The sequence below is a fragment of the Hyla sarda genome, chromosome 11, assembly GCF_029499605.1.
Source record: "Hyla sarda isolate aHylSar1 chromosome 11, aHylSar1.hap1, whole genome shotgun sequence".
NCBI lineage: Eukaryota > Metazoa > Chordata > Amphibia > Anura > Hylidae > Hyla > Hyla sarda.
Window position 1 is genome coordinate 40,630,698 of NC_079199.1, and position 19,307 is coordinate 40,650,004.

A 19,307-nucleotide genomic window follows, 5' to 3' on the forward strand; every position below is an offset into this window, starting at 1 on the left:
TTTAAGGACCCATGACTTATGAGTACATCATGTCGTTTTCCGGTCTCTGCCGCTCACCGGGCGGAGATCGGAATGGCATGCCTGCTGAAATCCTTCAGCAGGCATGCCGTGCAAATGCCGAGGGGGGTCCCGGGACCCCAGCATGTCGGCGATCGCCGGAGATCGTTTGCGAAATCACGCAAGCGATCTTTGGCGATTCGGGTCATTCGGGTCACTTGTGACCCGATGACCCGCAAATACAAGGTGATCAGCGGTGTACAATACACCGCCAATCACCTGCCATTGCTGGGGAGCGGTGACAATACTGTCACCGCCCCAGCAACGCTGCTATTGACTGGCGATTGTCCAGCCAATAGCAGAGCGGCAGAGGAGGGGTTAACGGTCCTTCCCGCCGCTGTACCCGCTCTCTGTGTTCAGTCAGCGGGTTCAGCAGCAGGAAAAGGACCGTTGATCCCCCCTCGGAGCTCTGGAGCCCCCTCAGTAGCCGTTAGAATAGGGACAGAGGCTTGCAGGGACAGGTAGGTGTAATAAAGTATAATAAAGTAAAAAAAATAAAAAGTAACCCCCCCTTCCCCCCTAATAGGTCCCCAAGGGTCCTATTAGGGCTTAATCCCTGACCCCAGGCCCTATTAGGGGGTTCAGGGAGCTGCGTGCGCCATCCCTTTTTTTTGGCCGCAGCTTTTTTTTTTTTCCGATAAAAAGGGTTAAAAAAAGTTACAGACCCACCCCCCCCCCTGACCCCCTAATAGGTCCCCCAGGGTCCTATTAGGGTCTGATCCATTACCCCGGGTCCTATTAGGGGTTCAGGGAGCTGCGTTTGCCACGCAGCTTTTTTTTTTTTATATATATATATAATAACGGTGTGTGGTTGATAATCACACACCGTTATATACTGTGATACACCAAGCACCACGTACACACTTGCCCACACCCCCATCCCCCCCCCCCCCCGCACACGCCTCGTCCCCCCCGCCACCGCCCCGCCACTGTAGAAAAAAGGCGATTTTCGGCAGCGGAGGCTTACGCTTTTTTAGCCTCCGACTCCGAATCTGCCAGTGAGGACGAGGACGATCCTACTTTTTTGTGTTCTTCCTCGCCCTCCTCATCATCTAGCAGTGATGATGAGCCCCCTGCATGGCGGCGGAGACGCCGCCAGGCGAGGCCAGGCACCCCCCATGAGAGTGACCCAGTGGCCGACACTAGTACGAGTGGCAATGCCACTCGTAATAGGAGTCCGGCCCCCCAGGCAAGTGCACCGGAGCCCCCTTCCGATGACCCTGTCTGGAGAGGCAGAATGTCCCCCCTACTCTGGGTGTTAGCGGGAAACTCATTTGGGATCTTGTGCACCCATTGCTGGATAAGGGTTACCACGTGTACGTGGATAACTTTTATACCAGCATCCCTCTGTTAAAATCCCTTTCTGCCAGATCCACGTCCGCTTGTGGGACCGTGCGGAGGAAACAGAGAGGCCTCCATCTAGAGTCCCGTGCCCTCACCCATGATAACCTGTTGTTGGTGAAGTATAAGGATAAGAGGGATGTCCTTATACTCACCACTATTTATGGGAACGGCAGCACCCCTGTCCCTGTGCCAGGTACCGTGGGACCGGTCCTCAAGCCCGATTGTATTCTGGACTACAATCGGTATATGGGGGGAGTTGATCTCTCAGATCAAGACCTCAAGCCATATGATGCCATGCGGAAAACACGGGCATGGTACAAAAAAGTTGCGGTCTACTTGGTACAGGTTGCCATGTACAATGCTTTTGTACTATCCCAGTACACTGGCAACACAGGGACATTCCTCCAGTACCAAGAAGAAGTCCTATGGTTCCTGATCTTTGCTGACCGGGAAAGATCAGGCTGCACTTCCCAAGGGTCTGGAGTTATAGGCGCCAGTATCATCCCAGGCCAACACTTTTCAGGTGAGATCCCCCACAGTGGAAAGAAGGGGCGATCCCAGAAAAGATGCAGAGTGTGTTACAGGAGGGGGATTTGGAAGGACACCACATATCAATGTGACACTTGCCCAGATAATCCAGGCCTCTGCATAGGCTGCTTCAGGGAGTATCACACTTCCATGGAGCCCTAAATTTTCCCTTTTCAGTTTAATTTTACATAATTTGACCAATGCACCAAGTCCAGAGTACATTCCAAAATTTAACCCCCATAAATCACTAAATTGCCCCCAAAAAAACTGGAAAAAAACAAAAAAACATGATAAGACCTCTGGGGGTGTTTTTTCAAAAATGGGTCATAGGTCACTGAGTCACTATCATTGGGGACTTTTTTATGTTGCCTCAAATGCGCAGCGCTCTCTCTCTCCACCTGAGCGGGTGCGCATTTGAGGCAACAGGTTAGGGACGGCCACACACATCACATTCCCAGAATGATGACTTAGAGCATAGGGTTTGGGGTGGGCATTTTTTTTTAGTTTTGGCTATGCTCTGGGTCATCATTCTGGGAACATATCCTATTTTATTTTGTTTTATAATTTTCTGGCCCACTGTACCCCATATTACGGGCCTCTGTACCCCACCTGTCTACCCCAGTTACAGCCCGTTGTCCCCCATAGTGTTCCCCTATTTTAGGGCTCAGTGCTCACCCCATTAACGCTCCTTGAGGGGGGTCCCACATCCTGGCTCCATATCAAGCTCAAGGTCCCTGACTGCGCTCCCACTCAAGCAAGACCTGCTGTGCACCCGCCAAGCCAAAATCATCAAAAAATAAGGTCCTTACTCCAAAGAAATGTATTTACAAATTGTGGGGGGTCTTTTCTGCTATTAACCCTTGCAAAAATGTAAAATTTGGGGGGGAAACACACATTTTAGTGAAAAAGTTTTTTTTTTTTTACATATGCAAAAGTCATGAAACCCCTGTGGGGTATTAAGGCTTACTTTATCCCTTGTTACGTTCCTCAAGGGGTCTAGTTTCCAAAATGGTATGCAATGTGTTTTTTTTCTTTTTTTGCTGTCCTGGCACCATAGGGGCTTCCTAAATGCAACATGTCCCCCCCCCCCCCCCCCATTTCAGCAAAGTTTGCAAATGTGACTCCTTCTCTTCTGAAGTTCTGAGCATTGTGGCGCCCCTGCAGTGCACTTGACGCCCACTCATGGGGCACCTCCATACTCAGAAGAGATGGGGTTACGAATTTTGGGGGGTCTTTTCTGCTATTAACCCTTGCAAAAATGTGAAATTTGGGGGGAAACACACATTTTAGTGAAATTTTTTTTTTTTAAACCCCTGTGGGGTATTAAGGCTCACTTTATTCCTTGTTACGTTCCTCAAGGGGTCTAGTTTCCAAAATGGTATGCCATGTGGGTTTTTTTTTTTTTTGCTGTCCTGGCACCATAGGGGCTTCCTAAATGCGACAGGCCCCCCTAGCAAAATTTGCTCTCAAAAAGCCTTCTCCTTCTCTTCTGAGCATTGTAGTTCGCCCGCAGTGCGCTTCAGGTCAACTTATGGGGTACCTCCATACTCAGAAGAGATGGGGTTACAAATTTTGTGTGGTCTTTTCTGCTATTAACCCTTGCAAAAATGTGAAATTTGGGGGGAAGCACACATTTTAGTCAAAACAAAAAAAAATTTTTTTACATATGCAAAAGTCGTGAAACCCCTGTGGGGTATTAAGGCTCATTTTATTCCTTGTTACGTTCCTCAAGGGGTCTAGTTTCCAAAATGGTATGCCATGTGTTTTTTTTTTTTGCTGTCCTGGCACCATAGGGGCTTCTTAAATGCAACATGCCCCCCAAAAACCATTTCAGAAAAACATACTCTCCAAAATCCCCTTGTCGCTTCTTCGCTTCTGAGCCCTCTACTGCGCTCGCGCCGAACACTTTACATAGACATATGAGGTATGTGCTTACTCGAGAGAAATTGGGCTACAAATATAAGTATACATTTTCTCCTTTTACCCCTTGTAAAAATAAAAAAATTGGGTCTACAAGAACATGCGAGTGTAAAAAATGAAGATTGTGAATTTTCTTTTTCACTTTGCTGCTATTCCTGTGAAACACCTAAAGGGTTAAAATGCTGACTGAATGTCATTTTGAATACTTTGGGGGGTGCAGTTTTTATAATGGGGTCATTTGTGGGGTATTTCTAATATGATGACCCTTCAAATCCACTTCAAACCTGAACTGGTCCCTGAAAAATAGTGAGTTTTAAAATTTTGTGAAAAATTGGAAAATTGCTGCTGAACTTTGTCTTCCAAAAGTAAAAACACGTCAATTTTATGATGCCAACATATAGTAGACATATTGGAAATGTGAATTAAAAAAAATTTATTTGGAATATCCATTTTCCTTACAAGCAGAGAGCTTCAAAGTTAGAAAAATGCAAAATTTTCAAATTTTTCATAAAATTTGGGGATTTTTCATCAAGAAAGGAAGCAAGTTACCACAAAATTTTACCACTATGTTAAAGAAGAATATGTCACGAAAAAACAATCTCGGAATCAGAATGATAACTAAAAGCATTCCAGAGTAATTAAAGGGGTACTCCACCCCTAGACATCTTATCCCCCATCCAAAGGATGGGATAAGATGTCAGATCGCCGTGGTGCCGCTGATGGGGAGCCCTGGGATCCCCGCTGCGGCACTGCGCTATCATTACAGCACAGAGCGAGATTGCTCTGCTCGTAATGACGCGCAATACAGGGGCAGGAGCATCGTTACATCACGGCTCCGCCCCTCGTGACGTCATGGCCCGCCCCTTTCAATACAAGTCTATGGGAGGGGGCGCGGCGGTCGTCACGCCCCCTGCCATAGACTTGCATTAAGGGGACGGGCCGTGATGTCACGAGGGGCGGAGCCATGACGTCACTCGGCTCCGTCCTCTGTATCGCCCGTCATTACGCACAGAGCGAACTCGCTCTGTGCAGTATTGATGGCGGGGTGCCGCAGCGGCGATCCCCGGGGTCCCCAGCAGCAGGACCGCAGCGATCTAACATCTTATCCCCTATCCTTTGGATAGGGGATAAGATGCCAGGGGCGGAGTACCCCTTTAAGGGAGGAGAAGTGTACGTCCTTCCTTTATATGCCCTATTCCTTTAGAATACACTTCTGGCTTTGGCTCAAAAACTGCAGTGGCACGAACTCGCTCTGTGCTGTAATGATAGCGCAGTGCCGCAGCGGGGATCCCAGGGCTCCCCAGCAGCGGCACTGCGGCGATCTGACATCTTATCCCCTATCCTTTGGATAGGCGATAAGATGTCTAAGGGCGGAGTACCCCTTTAATGTTTAAAGTGACAGTGGTCAGATGTTCCAAAAATGGCCAGGTCCTAAGGTGTAAAATGGCTGGGTCCTTAAGGGGTTAAAATATACAAGTTTTATTAAGGTATATATAAAAATCACATTAAAAAGTAATAAAGAACAAAAAAGGACAGAAAAACAGCAAATGCACCAGAGTACAGCAAAAAATAGGTGGGTACAAGGTCTTTGAGATACTACACAAGTCAAACCAACATAGCTGGGTGTGAACTAGGGTAAATAACTGGAGGATCAAGCAAAGGCTTGAACCTGGAGCCAACAGTTGAAAATTCACAGTGCTAATACAAAAGATGCAATACAAAGTAATTGAACCATAAGATAGTTAAGGGTGCCAGACCTTACCCACCAGACCTCAACAATCGTTTTGCTTCAAAAATGCTTCCTCAGGGGGCGCCCCCTGAGGAAGCATTTTTGAAGCAAAACGATCGTACAAATGTGTCTTTCTATAATTTTGCTCAACCTTTTTTGTCAGCAGTATATTGGATCTATTAGGCACTTCTACTGTTCGGTTATGTAAAAAATAATCCAAGAAAAAGATTTTAAAAGGGGTATCAACTGGCTCCTGAAAGTTAAACAGGTTTGTAAATGACTTCAATTAAAAAATCTTAACCCTTCCAGTACTTATCAGCTGCTGAAGTTGAGTTGTGCTTTTCTGTCTGACCACAGTGCTCTATGCTGGCACCTCTGACTGTCTCAGGAACTGTCCAGAACAGGAGAGGTTTACTATGGCGATTTGCTCTTACTCTGGACAGTCCCTGAGACAGACAGAGATGTCAGCAGAGAGCACTGTTGTCAGACAAAAAAGAACAACTCAACTTTAGTAGCTAATGAGTACTGGAAGGATTTACATTTTTGCTAGAAGTAATTTACAAATCTGTTTAACTTTCTGGAGCCAGTTGATATGAAAAAAAATGTTTTCACCGGAGTACCTCTTTAATTAATTTCCCCAGGAGGCTGATGTATTGTCTATTGATAATTCATGTATTGAGGATTGTGTTTAAGGCTACATACTAGACCTGATCAATACCTAGACACAGTAATGCCAGGAACCTTCCTTTTTTCTACGAACAAATATTTGTACCCATTTCATTAGCTTTTCACTGCTTTTTGTTATCCAGTTAAAAAAAAAATTCACCATAACCCTTTCTGTGAGCAGAACTAGTGTTCTTATTATAGAGCAATATGAGAATGTACATTGTTTACAGCAAACACAGGGTTTCGTTTTTGTATCACAATGGTTCAGGTAATATGATACTTTTATGTGACTGGCGCTTGAAAATTAAAAAGACGCCATCAGTTGTCCATAGCAAACAATTCAAGCCACACTGGCATATCATTAATTTGCTATAAAAACAGTAAATCTCTATTTCCATGGGAAAAATAACCATTGGTAATGTTAAACAGTCCAGAGTAAAGCTATGTTCACAAGGTATTTGTTCGTATAAGTAAGTATTTTGAAATGTAAAAATACTTGCATTATGCTTCAAAATACACCTTTTTTTACACCAAATTACACTGACCCCCCCGACCTACGATGGCCCCGACATACGATCATTTCAGCATACGATGGTCTCTCAGAGGCCATCGCATGTTGAAGGCAGCATCAACATACGATGCTTTTGCATGTCGGGGCCATCGCATAAACGGCTATCCGGCAGCGCTGACTGCTTCAGCTGCCACCGGATAGCCGTTTACGGTGCCCCGTGTGGTCCGCTGACGATCACTTACCTGTCCTCGGGGCTCCGGCGCGTCCTCTTCGGGATCCCCTGCATCGTTGGCGCTCTCCATCATCATCATCACGTCGCTGCACACGCCATCCTGTCATCCAATAGGAGCGGCGTGCGTAGCGACGTGATGGCGGCGAAGGAGAGCGAGGATGCCGGGGGAGCAGAGGCCTTGCCGGAGCGTCGGGGACACCCCGGGGACGCGGCGACAGCGATGGAAGGCGACATTCAGGGCAGCGGTGACAAGCAGTGATGGTCCGGAGCGGCAGGGACAAGTGAGTATAACCTCCAATACCAGTGGTCTTCAACCTGCGGACCTCCAGATGTTGCAAAACTACAACTCCCAGCATGCCCGGACAGCCGTTGGCTGTCCGGGCATGCTGGGTGTTGTAGTTTTGCAACATCTGGAGGTCCGCAGGTTGTAGACCACTGTCCTATACTTTACATTGCACGGATCCCTCAACATACGATGGTTTCAACAAACGATGGTCCATTTGGAACGGATTACCATCGTATGTTGGAGGGACCACTGTACATGAAATTCAATTGGACAATGCTGAACAGTTTACGTTGCTTTATTTCACAAATGTAATTTTTACAGAAATCAAAAGAAGTAACATATTACTTTGAAATGTATTCTGTGCTTGGTCTGCATTATAAAAAAATGCACTTTAAATGAGCTCCGAAAAACACTTGCAAATAAAAAAAAACTCTAAAATACACGTGTAAACCATGTATTTTACAAGTGTTCTTACCTTGAAATACATATGACTTCTGCTTCTATTTTACACTGTGTGAACATAGCCCAAGGATAAAAATTCTCACAAGTTGCTTTACTACAATACAGAGTAACAAATCTGCACCTATCCCCTACTTACAATTAAATGCAGTATATTAAATGTTTAAACAACAATCTATATTACAAATGTCTTAAAACATTGGGACCTCACTTGGACCCCACCGACCCTTAGAATACAATATTTTAGGAGACCCAGCACAGAGATATTCTTCTTTAGCAGACAGTATTTCCCTATACATTCGGCCACTACAAAAAAAAAAACTTACAAGACCCTTAACCCATTTCGATACAGTAAATCTCTTACTCATCGCTGTCATCAGGGTAATATCACATAGTATAAAACCACCTAATATAACAAATACACACTGACACGGCATTGTCGCAATCTTTGTTAAAACTACAAACATATAACACCACAAATATTGTATGAAAACATAAAAGATAGAGCATAAAAAAAACTGTTTTGTGGATATATTAATAATTTACAATATAATAAATCACTCTTACAGATCAAACCTGCTGGGTACCTGGTAATAAGCTGGAAACACAAGAAGGCTTCTGTGTGTGACATGTTCCTATACCAGTCTCCTCCCCTGTGTGGTACTGTAACCCTTTGGATCCCATGGATAATAAATGAGATGAGAATGACACCATGGACACATGGGAAATGTCTTGATGCACCTGATGGGTTAAAACATTTGGAGTCAGATATATATATATATATATATATATATATATATATATATATATATATATATACAGGTTTACCACTTTATAGTACAACCCACCTACTTTAAAGGATTACTATCATTTGTACAAACTTTGACATATCATAGGTATCGATTAGTGTCGGTCCAGGTACTGAGCCTCCCGCCAATCACTAAAAATAAAGATGCAGACGTGCTCAGCTGAGCATTGCGCCCCTTCAGAAAGCCAAACATATGCTGCATGTTTTTGTAGAAAGCTTAAAAGCCTTTCTATGAATCTGTACATGGCACACTTGTCACCAATCAAAACCAATGGCATGTCAAAAGTTGTAAAAATTACAGGTATCCTTTAAATACTGTAGTGAAAAATAATAAAAATAAAAACCGAAGGATAGAAGATAGGTTATAGATTGCGGAGGGTCCGACCGCTGGGACTCTCACGATATTTTGTACGAGGCCCCGGCAGTCCACATGAACGGAGGGACCCTGCATGATGCGGCAGCTGACACGCCCCCTCCATGTATCTCTATGGGATACATGGGGAGGGGCGTGTCGGCCGCCGCGTCATGAGGGGGATGGACACGCCCCCTTCCTATGGACTTCCGGGGCCCCGTACAGGAGATCACGGGGGGTCCCAGCGGTCGGACCCCCGCGATCTATAACCTATCTTCTATCCTTCGTATAGGGGATAAGTTATTTCCCACTTCAGTATTCCTTAAAATTGCTGTGCATTTTATAGTAGGCACCACATATGTCCGATCACAAATAGTGCAATTCATTACTTTGGTGGAAATGTCATGTAAAGATTTTGGTCTATGTTGACATACCCAGCCCTCAACAGCTACCCAATGACACCTCCATCTCCCCCTACATACCCCCAAATTAAAAGGGATTTTATCCAGGTCTCTAGATCCTTATTAAGATAGGTCATTAATATCACATAAGCTGGGGTCAGAGTCTGCACCCCTGCTGAACAGCTGTTTGAGGGAGCCCCATTGTACCAGCGAGAGCCATCACCCCATTTTCATATAGACAGCTTTATACTACACAATCAAATCCATAGCAGTTGTGTATGTTATTGCAGGGTCTTCGTACTCACTTAAATTGGACAATGCTGTAATACAATGCACAGTTATTATGAGGCTGTGTGCACACAAGTTTTTTATTTTATGGGGTGGGGGGGGGGTAATTCTATAGATTTTTGGCACACATTTGGGGATGTAAACTTGCCAAAGACATCTGCTTTGAAGACAGCCTCTTATCTATTGCTATAGTTCAAAACTGTTCTAAAACAGTCAATATGCAAATGTCAATTTTTCTAGAGAAATAAAATATGGACAAGAAAACTGGGTGTGTACGTAGCCTGAAGGTCATATAGCTGTGGAGTCATGGCAATGTACAATAAAGGAGACATGAGGGGAACTAAGTCCAGGGTTTTGGCTCTGCCCATTTTTGGTCTGCTTTGCTGACGTGAAGTGGTTTTGTGGCTGCTGTTGCACCCATCATAGATATATACAATGCCTATTCAGGCGTTTTATATTCCTGCGACTCTAGGTGTTGCAAGTTGGACCTTGGAACGCCCCTTCTATGTGAAACTGAGCCCTCTTCCGGCCTCTTTCCCTCCCCTTTGGTGCAAGTAGCGTAAATGCTGATCATTTTTTGAACAGAAAAGTGTGACTTTTATAGCATTTACACCACTGGCACAGCTTAGTAAATGTCCCACATGGTGCCCTTTAAACAGCTACTGTCAAATCTTAAAGGGGTACACCGCCCCTAGACATCTTATCCCCTATCCAAAGGATAGGGGATAAGATGTCTGATCGTGGGGCTCCCGCCACTGGGGACCCCCATGATCTCTGCTATGTCATCCCAGACATCATGTGCACGGAGCGAACTTTACTCTCTGCTGTAGGACTGGCGATTCCGGGTGGAGGCTCATGAAATCACTGTCACGCCTGCCCCCGACCGCCACGCCCCCTTCCATAGACTTGCATTGAGGGGGTGTGGCCGTGACATCATGAGCGGGCTGTGGTCATGACGTCTCAAGCCTCCGACACTGCACCCGACGCTCTAAACGAACGAACAAGAATGAGATGTCTAGGGGCGGAGTACCCCTTTAAAGACAGGTCATTGGTTAGGGGGGAAAAACATGGTTAATCCTTTTTATCGGGAGAATTTTGACTCTGTAAATTCTATTTTTCCAAACACAAAGCAGACCTTGGCCACCGGTGATGAAAGTTTTATCTTTTTGGAGAAGGTGTGGCTAGATTTTTGGATATTTACCTTCTAAAGCTGTCTTAACAATTACTCACAGTCTGACTAATAGAGATATTTATTTATGGATGACAAAATTCTACCATGAATGTACATTATATGATAGATGAGGTGAGTCTGGGAAGTTTGCAGGAAACTGAATGGCATCCCAGTACAAGGATAGCCTTTCTGATTACAATCAAAGGAAATGGACTCAACAACAACCCAAAGGGCTACTCTGGTGGAAACCTTTTTTTTTTTTTTTTTTTTTTTTTAAACCAACTGGTGCCAGAAAGTTGAACAGATTTGTAAATGACTTGTATTAAAAATTCTTAATCCTTCCAGTACTTATAAGCAGCTGTATACTACAGAGGAAATTATTTTCTTTTTGGATTTCTTTTCTGTCAAGACCACAGTGCTCTCTCCTGACACCTCTTGTCTATTTTAGGAACTGTCCAGAGCAGGATATGTTTGCTATGGGGATTTTCTCCTGCTCTGGACAGTTCCTGACATGGACAGAGAGTGACAAATTGATTAAAATGATTTTGACTGCTGATCAATAATTAATACTTATGGTTTGTGGTCGTAACAGAAAAAAAATCCAAAAAGAAAAGAATTTCCTTTGTAGTATACAGCCGCAAATAAGTACTGTAAGGATTAAGATTTTTTAATAGAAGGCATTTACAAATCTGTTTAACTTTCTGGCATCAGTTTATTTAAAAAAAAAAAAAAAAAAGGTTTCCACCGGAGTACCCGTTTAAAAAGCAAAAATAAATGATATCCAGGTAGTCGTTCATCAGGGGATCCAGACAGCGCCAACATGGTGAAAAAAAAGCAAGTCAATTTCCAGTCAGAGAGGAAGAAGGAAAATAACAGTGCCCTAATTCGACTAGAGAGAACAGATTTTATTGTCCTATTTTCCTAAATTAGAATATAGCAATAAAAAAAACTGATTTGTGGCTAAAAATGTAATTTTATTAGTTAAACTTAATGTAGTAGAAAGACCAAAACTAAGGGAAAAAAACTCAGAGGAATATTGCTTATCAGTGCACTAGGAGTGAAACTTCTTTTCTCATGGAAAGATCTTATAAAAATACTAAGAATGTTTGGCTGCAATAAAGTTAGTAGTGTGGGATTATGTCATGGGAAATTTCTTGTGCAACAGCAAAAAAAAGACTTCTGTACAGGATTGGCCTAAAATGATGTTCAGGTCATCATCTGGGAAACACCATCTCTGAAGAGAACACAGTTAACCATTTCTTCTGCCCCATATAGCAATCCTTTAGGACTGTCTACATTTTAGCTCCTAGCACATTTTTTTTTAAATTAACTTTATTGGTCTATTAACAACTTACAATTTATAAAAACATTATCCTTTCTTATTGTTACAATATATATATACATCTATATAACACCACTTTACTTTATACCAATTGCCTAATGCCAAGCATCTTAACTATAATTTTCCCCTACCCCCTAAATCTTCATCCTTCAATATCCTTATTTATAACACTTTATATTTTGTACAGATTTTCATTCTTTACCTTGGACCCAAATCCTCTTCCTTATTATTAAAAAATTTCCTTTCCTTTTCTTTCCTTTCCTCCCTCTTTCCCTTCCCCATAAGAATTCTAACACAAACCAGTAACCCAAAAAAAATATTCCTTTCAATAATTTTCTCTTCCCTCTCTCTTTCACTCCTCTCCCCCTCTCCCCGTATCTTTTCATTCATCTTGTCCTTTCCCTTCTTCCCTCATATTTTCTTCTCTTTTCCTTTTTAATTGCCTGTTAATTCTCCTTCCCCAACTCGCCAGGCCGAAACTAAGCCCTCTTGGTAACCAGCCTCGACCTGACTATTCCAACTCCATCACCAGATGGGTATATAACCCACCTCCGATTTTGCCGGATGCGAGGGTATCCAAATGTCTTTATTTTTAAAACATCATTATTCCATCTTTTCTTTCTTTAATCCATCATCCATCCTCTCTCTCCTTTTATACATCTCACCCATTAGAGATTTGGAGGAGGGAGAGGAATATTACTTCAAACAACAACTCCACAACCGCTCACCAAGACTAATAACAACAACAACAAAAAAAGAGGAGAATGTTTTTTTTCCCCCAATACCAAAAACTAATATATCATTATATGTATTTAAATATAAATACATATATTTTATATTAAATTCACACTTTTGCTCATCTTCTCCTCAACAACCCTCAACCTCTCTCTTCTCTTCCTAATATCCATTGAAAGGGATTGGGGTCTGAAGACATTACAATAACTTCCCGCTACTTTTATTTATTTCTCCCTCCTCCCTACCCCGGTGCTGGAAAGGGGGGGGGGGGAAGGGACATAATTACCATATTATCTTATTAACTCTATCAGCCCGACCTTATCTTTAGTTGATAATCTAAAAGGAAAGCAGAAGGCGCTCCATGTGCGGGATCAGCAGGTCAGGCCCATAGGGAAGGGAAACGATCTATCCCACGCCGCTTACCAGAGTTGGTTGTGTGCACACACACAACAATGGGAAGCGCCTGTAAATGCTTGTGTCCTCATCCGCAGCCCTCCTAAGAGGCAGTAGATAAGCAATTTGACCGTGTAGTAGGAGATGTCGGCGCTGGATAGAGGAACCAGGAGGAGTGCAGTATAAAATCAAGTTGGGTTTCTTAGATGCAACACGTTTCGCTGCGCATGCGCATCTTCATTGTCACGATGCCGGCTGGCAGGTAGTGGATCCTCTGTGCCGGAGAGGGATTGGCGTGGACCGTGCTAGTGGATCGGTTCTAAGTCACTACTGGTTTTCACCAGAGCCCGCCGCAAAGCGGGATGGTCTTGCTGCGGCGGTAGTGACCAGGTCGTATCCACTAGCAACGGCTCACCTCTCTGGCTGCTGAAGATAGGCGCGGTACAAGGGAGTAGACAGAAGCAAGGTCGGACGTAGCAGAAGGTCGGGGCAGGCAGCAAGGATCGTAGTCAGGGGCAACGGCAGGAGGTCTGGAACACAGGCTAGGAACACACAAGGAAACGCTTTCACTGGCACAATGGCAACAAGATCCGGCAAGGAAGTGCAAGGGAAGTGAGGTGATATAGGGAAGTGCACAGGTGATCAGACTAATTGGAACCACTGCGCCAATCAGCGGCGCAGTGGCCCTTTAAATCGCAAAGACCCGGCGCGCGCGCGCCCTAAGGAGCGGGGCCGCGCGCGCCGGGACAGGACCGACGGAGAGCGAGTCAGGTACGGGAGCCGGGGTGCGCATCGCGAGCGGGCGCTACCCGCATCGCGAATCGCATCCCGGCTGGAGGCAGTATCGCAGCGCCCCGGGTCAGTGGATCTGACCGGAGCGCTGCAGTGAGGAGAGTGTAGCGAGCGCTCCGGGGAGGAGCGGGGACCCGGAGCGCTCGGCGTAACAGTACCCCCCCCCTTGGGTCTCCCCCTCTTCTTAGAACCTGAGAACCTGAGGAGCAGACTTTTGTCTAGGATATTGTCCTCAGGTTCCCAGGATCTCTCTTCTGGACCACAACCCTCCCAATCCACTAAAAAAAAGGTTTTCCCTCTGACCTTTTTTGATGCCAGAATCTCTTTGACGGAGAAGATGTCCGAGGAGCCGGAAACAGGAGTGGGAGGAACAGATTTGGGAGAGAAACGGTTGATGATGAGTGGTTTAAGAAGAGAAACGTGAAAGGCATTAGGAATACGAAGAGAAGGAGGAAGAAGAAGTTTGTAAGAGACAGGATTAATCTGGCACAAAATTTTGAAAGGACCAAGATAGCGTGGTCCCAACTTGTAGCTAGGGACACGGAAGCGGACATATTTAGCGGAGAGCCATACCTTGTCTCCAGGGGAAAAAATGGGAGGAGCTCTTCTTTTCTTATCCGCGAACTTCTTCATGCGTGATGAAGCCTGTAAGAGAGAATTTTGTGTCTCTCTCCATATGATGGAAAGGTCACGAGAAATTTCATCCACAGCGGGCAGACCAGAGGGCAAGGGGGTAGGGAGGGGGGGAAGAGGGTGACGGCCGTACACCACGAAAAATGGGGATTTGGAGGAAGATTCAGAGACTCTGAAGTTATACGAGAATTCGGCCCATGGAAGGAGATCTGCCCAGTCATCCTGGCGGGAGGAAACAAAATGTCGTAAATAATCACCCAAGACCTGGTTAATTCTTTCTACTTGTCCATTGGATTGGGGATGATATGCAGAAGAAAAATTTAATTTAATCTTGAGTTGTTTACAGAGAGCCCTCCAGAATTTAGACACGAATTGGACGCCTCTATCCGAGACGATCTGCGTAGGCAACCCGTGAAGACGAAAAATGTGTACAAAAAATTGTTTAGCCAACTGAGGCGCTGAAGGAAGACCAGGAAGAGGGATGAAATGTGCCATTTTGGAGAATCGATCAACGACCACCCAAATAACAGTGTTGCCACGGGAAGGGGGTAAATCAGTAATAAAATCCATACCAATCAGAGACCAAGGCTGTTCGGGGACAGGCAGGGGATGAAGAAAACCAGCGGGCTTCTGGCGAGGAGTCTTATCCCGGGCACAGATAGTGCAGGCTCGCACAAAGTCCACAACATCCGTCTCCAGAGTCGGCCACCAATAGAAGCGGGAGATGAGTTGCACAGATTTCTTGATGCCCACATGACCTGCAAGATGGGAGGAGTGACCCCATTTGAGGATTCCGAGGCGTTGGCGTGGAGAAACAAAGGTCTTTCCTGGAGGAGTTTGCCTGATGGAGGCTGGAGCAGTGGAAATCAGGCAGTCAGGAGGAATGATGTGTTGCGGAGAGAGTTCAACTTCCGAAGCATCCGAGGAACGAGAGAGAGCATCGGCCCTAATGTTCTTATCGGCAGGCCGAAAGTGAATTTCAAAATTAAATCGGGCAAAGAACAGAGACCACCGGGCCTGGCGAGGATTCAGCCGTTGGGCAGACTGGAGGTAGGAGAGGTTCTTGTGATCGGTGTAAATAATAACTGGAAATCTTAATCCCTCCAGCAGATGCCTCCATTCCTCAAGTGCTAATTTGATGGCTAGAAGCTCTCGATCCCCGATGGAGTAGTTCCTCTCCGCCGGAGAGAAGGTCCTAGAAAAAAAACCACAAGTGACAGCATGCCCGGAAGAATTTTTTTGTAGAAGAACAGCTCCAGCTCCCACTGAGGAGGCATCAACCTCCAATAGGAAGGGTTTGGAAGGGTCAGGTCTGGAGAGCACGGGAGCCGAAGAAAAGGCAGACTTGAGTCGTTTAAAGGCGTCTTCCGCTTGAGGAGGCCAAGACTTGGGATCGGCATTTTTTTTGGTTAAAGCCACGATAGGGGCCACAACGGTAGAAAAATGTGGAATAAATTGCCTGTAATAATTGGCGAACCCCAAAAAGCGTTGGATAGCACGGAGTCCGGAGGGGCGTGGCCAATCTAAGACGGCCGAGAGTTTGTCTGGATCCATTTGTAGTCCCTGGCCAGAGACCAAGTATCCTAGAAAAGGAAGAGATTGGCATTCAAACAGACATTTCTCAATTTTGGCATAGAGTTGATTGTCACGAAGTCTCTGAAGAACCATACGGACATGCTGGCGGTGTTCTTCTAGATTGGCAGAAAAAATCAGGATATCGTCCAGATATACAACAACACAGGAGTATAAAAGATCACGAAAAATTTCATTAACAAAGTCTTGGAAGACGGCAGGGGCGTTGCACAGGCCAAAGGGCATGACCAGATACTCAAAGTGTCCATCTCTGGTGTTAAATGCCGTTTTCCATTCATCCCCCTCTCTGATGCGGATGAGATTATAAGCACCTCTTAAGTCCAGTTTAGTAAAGATGTGGGCACCTTGGAGGCGATCAAAGAGTTCAGAGATGAGGGGTAGGGGGTAGCGGTTCTTAACCGTGATTTTATTAAGACCGCGGTAGTCAATGCAAGGACGTAGGGAGCCATCTTTTTTGGACACAAAGAAAAATCCGGCTCCGGCAGGAGAGGAGGATTTACGGATAAAGCCCTTTTTCAAATTTTCCTGGACGTATTCAGACATGGCAAGAGTCTCTGGGGCGGACAGAGGATAAATTCTGCCCCGGGGTGGAGTAGTGCCCGGGAGGAGGTTGATAGGACAATCATAAGGCCTGTGAGGAGGTAGAGTCTCAGCTTGTTTTTTGCAAAAAACATCCGCAAAGTCCATATAGGCCTTAGGGAGACCGGTTACTGGAGGAACCACAGAGTCACGGCAAGGGTTACTGGGAACCGGTTTTAGACCGTCCTTGGAACAAGAGGGCCCCCAACTCTTGATCTCCCCAGTGGACCAATCCAGGGTTGGGGAATGAAGTTGAAGCCAGGGAAGTCCAAGGAGAATTTCAGAAGTGCAATTGGGGAGGACCAAAAGTTCAATCCTCTCGTGATGAGATCCGATGCTCATTAGAAGGGGCTCCGTGCGGAAACGTATGGTACAGTCCAATCTTTCATTGTTTACACAATTGATGTAAAGGGGTCTGGCGAGACTGGTCACTGGGATGTTGAACCTGTTGACGAGAGAGGCCAAAATAAAATTTCCTGCAGATCCAGAGTCCAAGAAGGCCATAGTAGAGAAGGAGAAGGCAGAGGCAGACATCCGCACAGGCACAGTAAGACGTGGAGAAGCAGAGTAGACATCAAGGACTGTCTCACCTTGGTGCGGAGTCAGCGTACGTCTTTCCAGGCGGGGAGGACGGATAGGACAATCCCTCAGGAAGTGTTCGGTACTAGCACAGTACAGGCAGAGGTTCTCCATGCGGCGTCGTGTCCTCTCTTGAGGTGTCAGGCGAGACCGGTCGACCTGCATAGCCTCCACGGCGGGAGGCACAGGAACGGATTGCAGGGGACCAGAGGAGAGAGGAGCCGAGGAGAAGAAACGCCTCGTGCGAACAGAGTCCATATCTTGGCGGAGCTCCTGACGCCTTTCGGAAAAACGCATGTCAATGCGAGTGGCTAGGTGAATGAGTTCATGTAGATTAGCAGGGATTTCTCGTGCGGCCAGAACATCTTTAATGTTGCTGGATAGGCCTTTTTTAAAGGTCGCGCAGAGGGCCTCATTATTCCAGGATAATTCTGAAGCAAGAGTACGGAATTGTACGGCATACTCGCCAACGGAAGAATTACCCTGGACCAGGTTCAACAGGGCAGTCTCAGCAGAAGAGGCTCGGGCAGGTTCCTCAAAGACACTTCGGATTTCCGAGAAGAAGGAGTGTATAGAGGCAGTGACGGGGTCATTGCGGTCCCAGAGCGGTGTGGCCCAAGACAGGGCTTTTCCAGACAGAAGGCTGACTACGAAAGCCACCTTAGACCTTTCAGTGGGAAACTGGTCCGACATCATCTCCAGATGCAGGGAACATTGGGAAAGAAAGCCACGGCAAAACTTAGAGTCCCCATCAAATTTATCCGGCAAGGATAGGCGTAGCCCAGGAGCGGCCCCTCGCTGCGGAGGAGGTGCAGGAGCTGGCGGAGGAGATGACTGCTGAAGCTGTGGTAGTAACTGCTGTAGCATAACGGTCAGTTGAGACAGCTGTTGGCCTTGTTGCGCTATCTGTTGTGACTGCTGGGCGACCACCGTGGTGAGGTCAGCGACAACTGGCAGAGGAACTTCAGCGGGATCCATGGCCGGATCTACTGTCACAATGCCGGCTGGCAGGTAGTGGATCCTCTGTGCCAGAGAGGGATTGGCGTGGACCGTGCTAGTGGATCGGTTCTAAGTCACTACTGGTTTTCACCAGAGCCCGCCGCAAAGCGGGATGGTCTTGCTGCGGCGGTAGTGACCAGGTCGTATCCACTAGCAACGGCTCACCTCTCTGGCTGCTGAAGATAGGCGCGGTACAAGGGAGTAGACAGAAGCAAGGTCGGACGTAGCAGAAGGTCGGGGCAGGCAGCAAGGATCGTAGTCAGGGGCAACGGCAGGAGGTCTGGAACACAGGCTAGGAACACACAAGGAAACGCTTTCACTGGCACAATGGCAACAAGATCCGGCAAGGAAGTGCAAGGGAAGTGAGGTGATATAGGGAAGTGCACAGGTGATCAGACTAATTGGAACCACTGCGCCAATCAGCGGCGCAGTGGCCCTTTAAATCGCAAAGACCCGGCGCGCGCGCGCCCTAAGGAGCGGGCCGCGCGCGCCGGGACAGGACCGACGGAGAGCGAGTCAGGTACGGGAGCCGGGGTGCGCATCGCGAGCGGGCGCTACCCGCATCGCGAATCGCATCCCGGCTGGAGGCAGTATCGCAGCGCCCCGGGTCAGTGGATCTGACCGGAGCGCTGCAGTGAGGAGAGTGTAGCGAGCGCTCCGGGGAGGAGCGGGGACCCGGAGCGCTCGGCGTAACATTCATCAGGCATGGCAAGATTGGGTTCACAGGAGGTATAAATACCTCCAAGTGTTAACCCTTTATGTTACATAAAATTATACATATCAAAAAAGTATAACAATCAGAATATATAAACACCACATGAGATACATAGAGCGGGGACCCGGAGCGCTCGGCGTAACATTCATCAGGCATGGCAAGATTGGGTTCACAGGAGGTATAAATACCTCCAAG

General features: G+C 46.3%; 1 protein-coding gene across 3 annotated transcripts in view; it reads right to left on the reverse strand.

The window, feature by feature from the left end:
* LOC130295786 (potassium channel subfamily K member 16-like) overlaps positions 1-19,307 on the reverse strand; it is a 107,211-nt gene that overhangs the window by 18,180 nt on the left and 69,724 nt on the right. Inside the window, exon 3 of one of the 3 annotated variants that reach the window (XM_056546908.1) lies at positions 8,320-8,473. The exons of the other annotated variants lie outside the window; for them this stretch is intronic. Within the exon in view, the coding sequence (XP_056402883.1) occupies positions 8,320-8,446 (127 nt within the window). The 5' untranslated portion in view covers positions 8,447-8,473. The remainder of the gene's footprint in view (positions 1-8,319; positions 8,474-19,307) is intronic. 3 annotated transcript variants of the gene reach the window in all.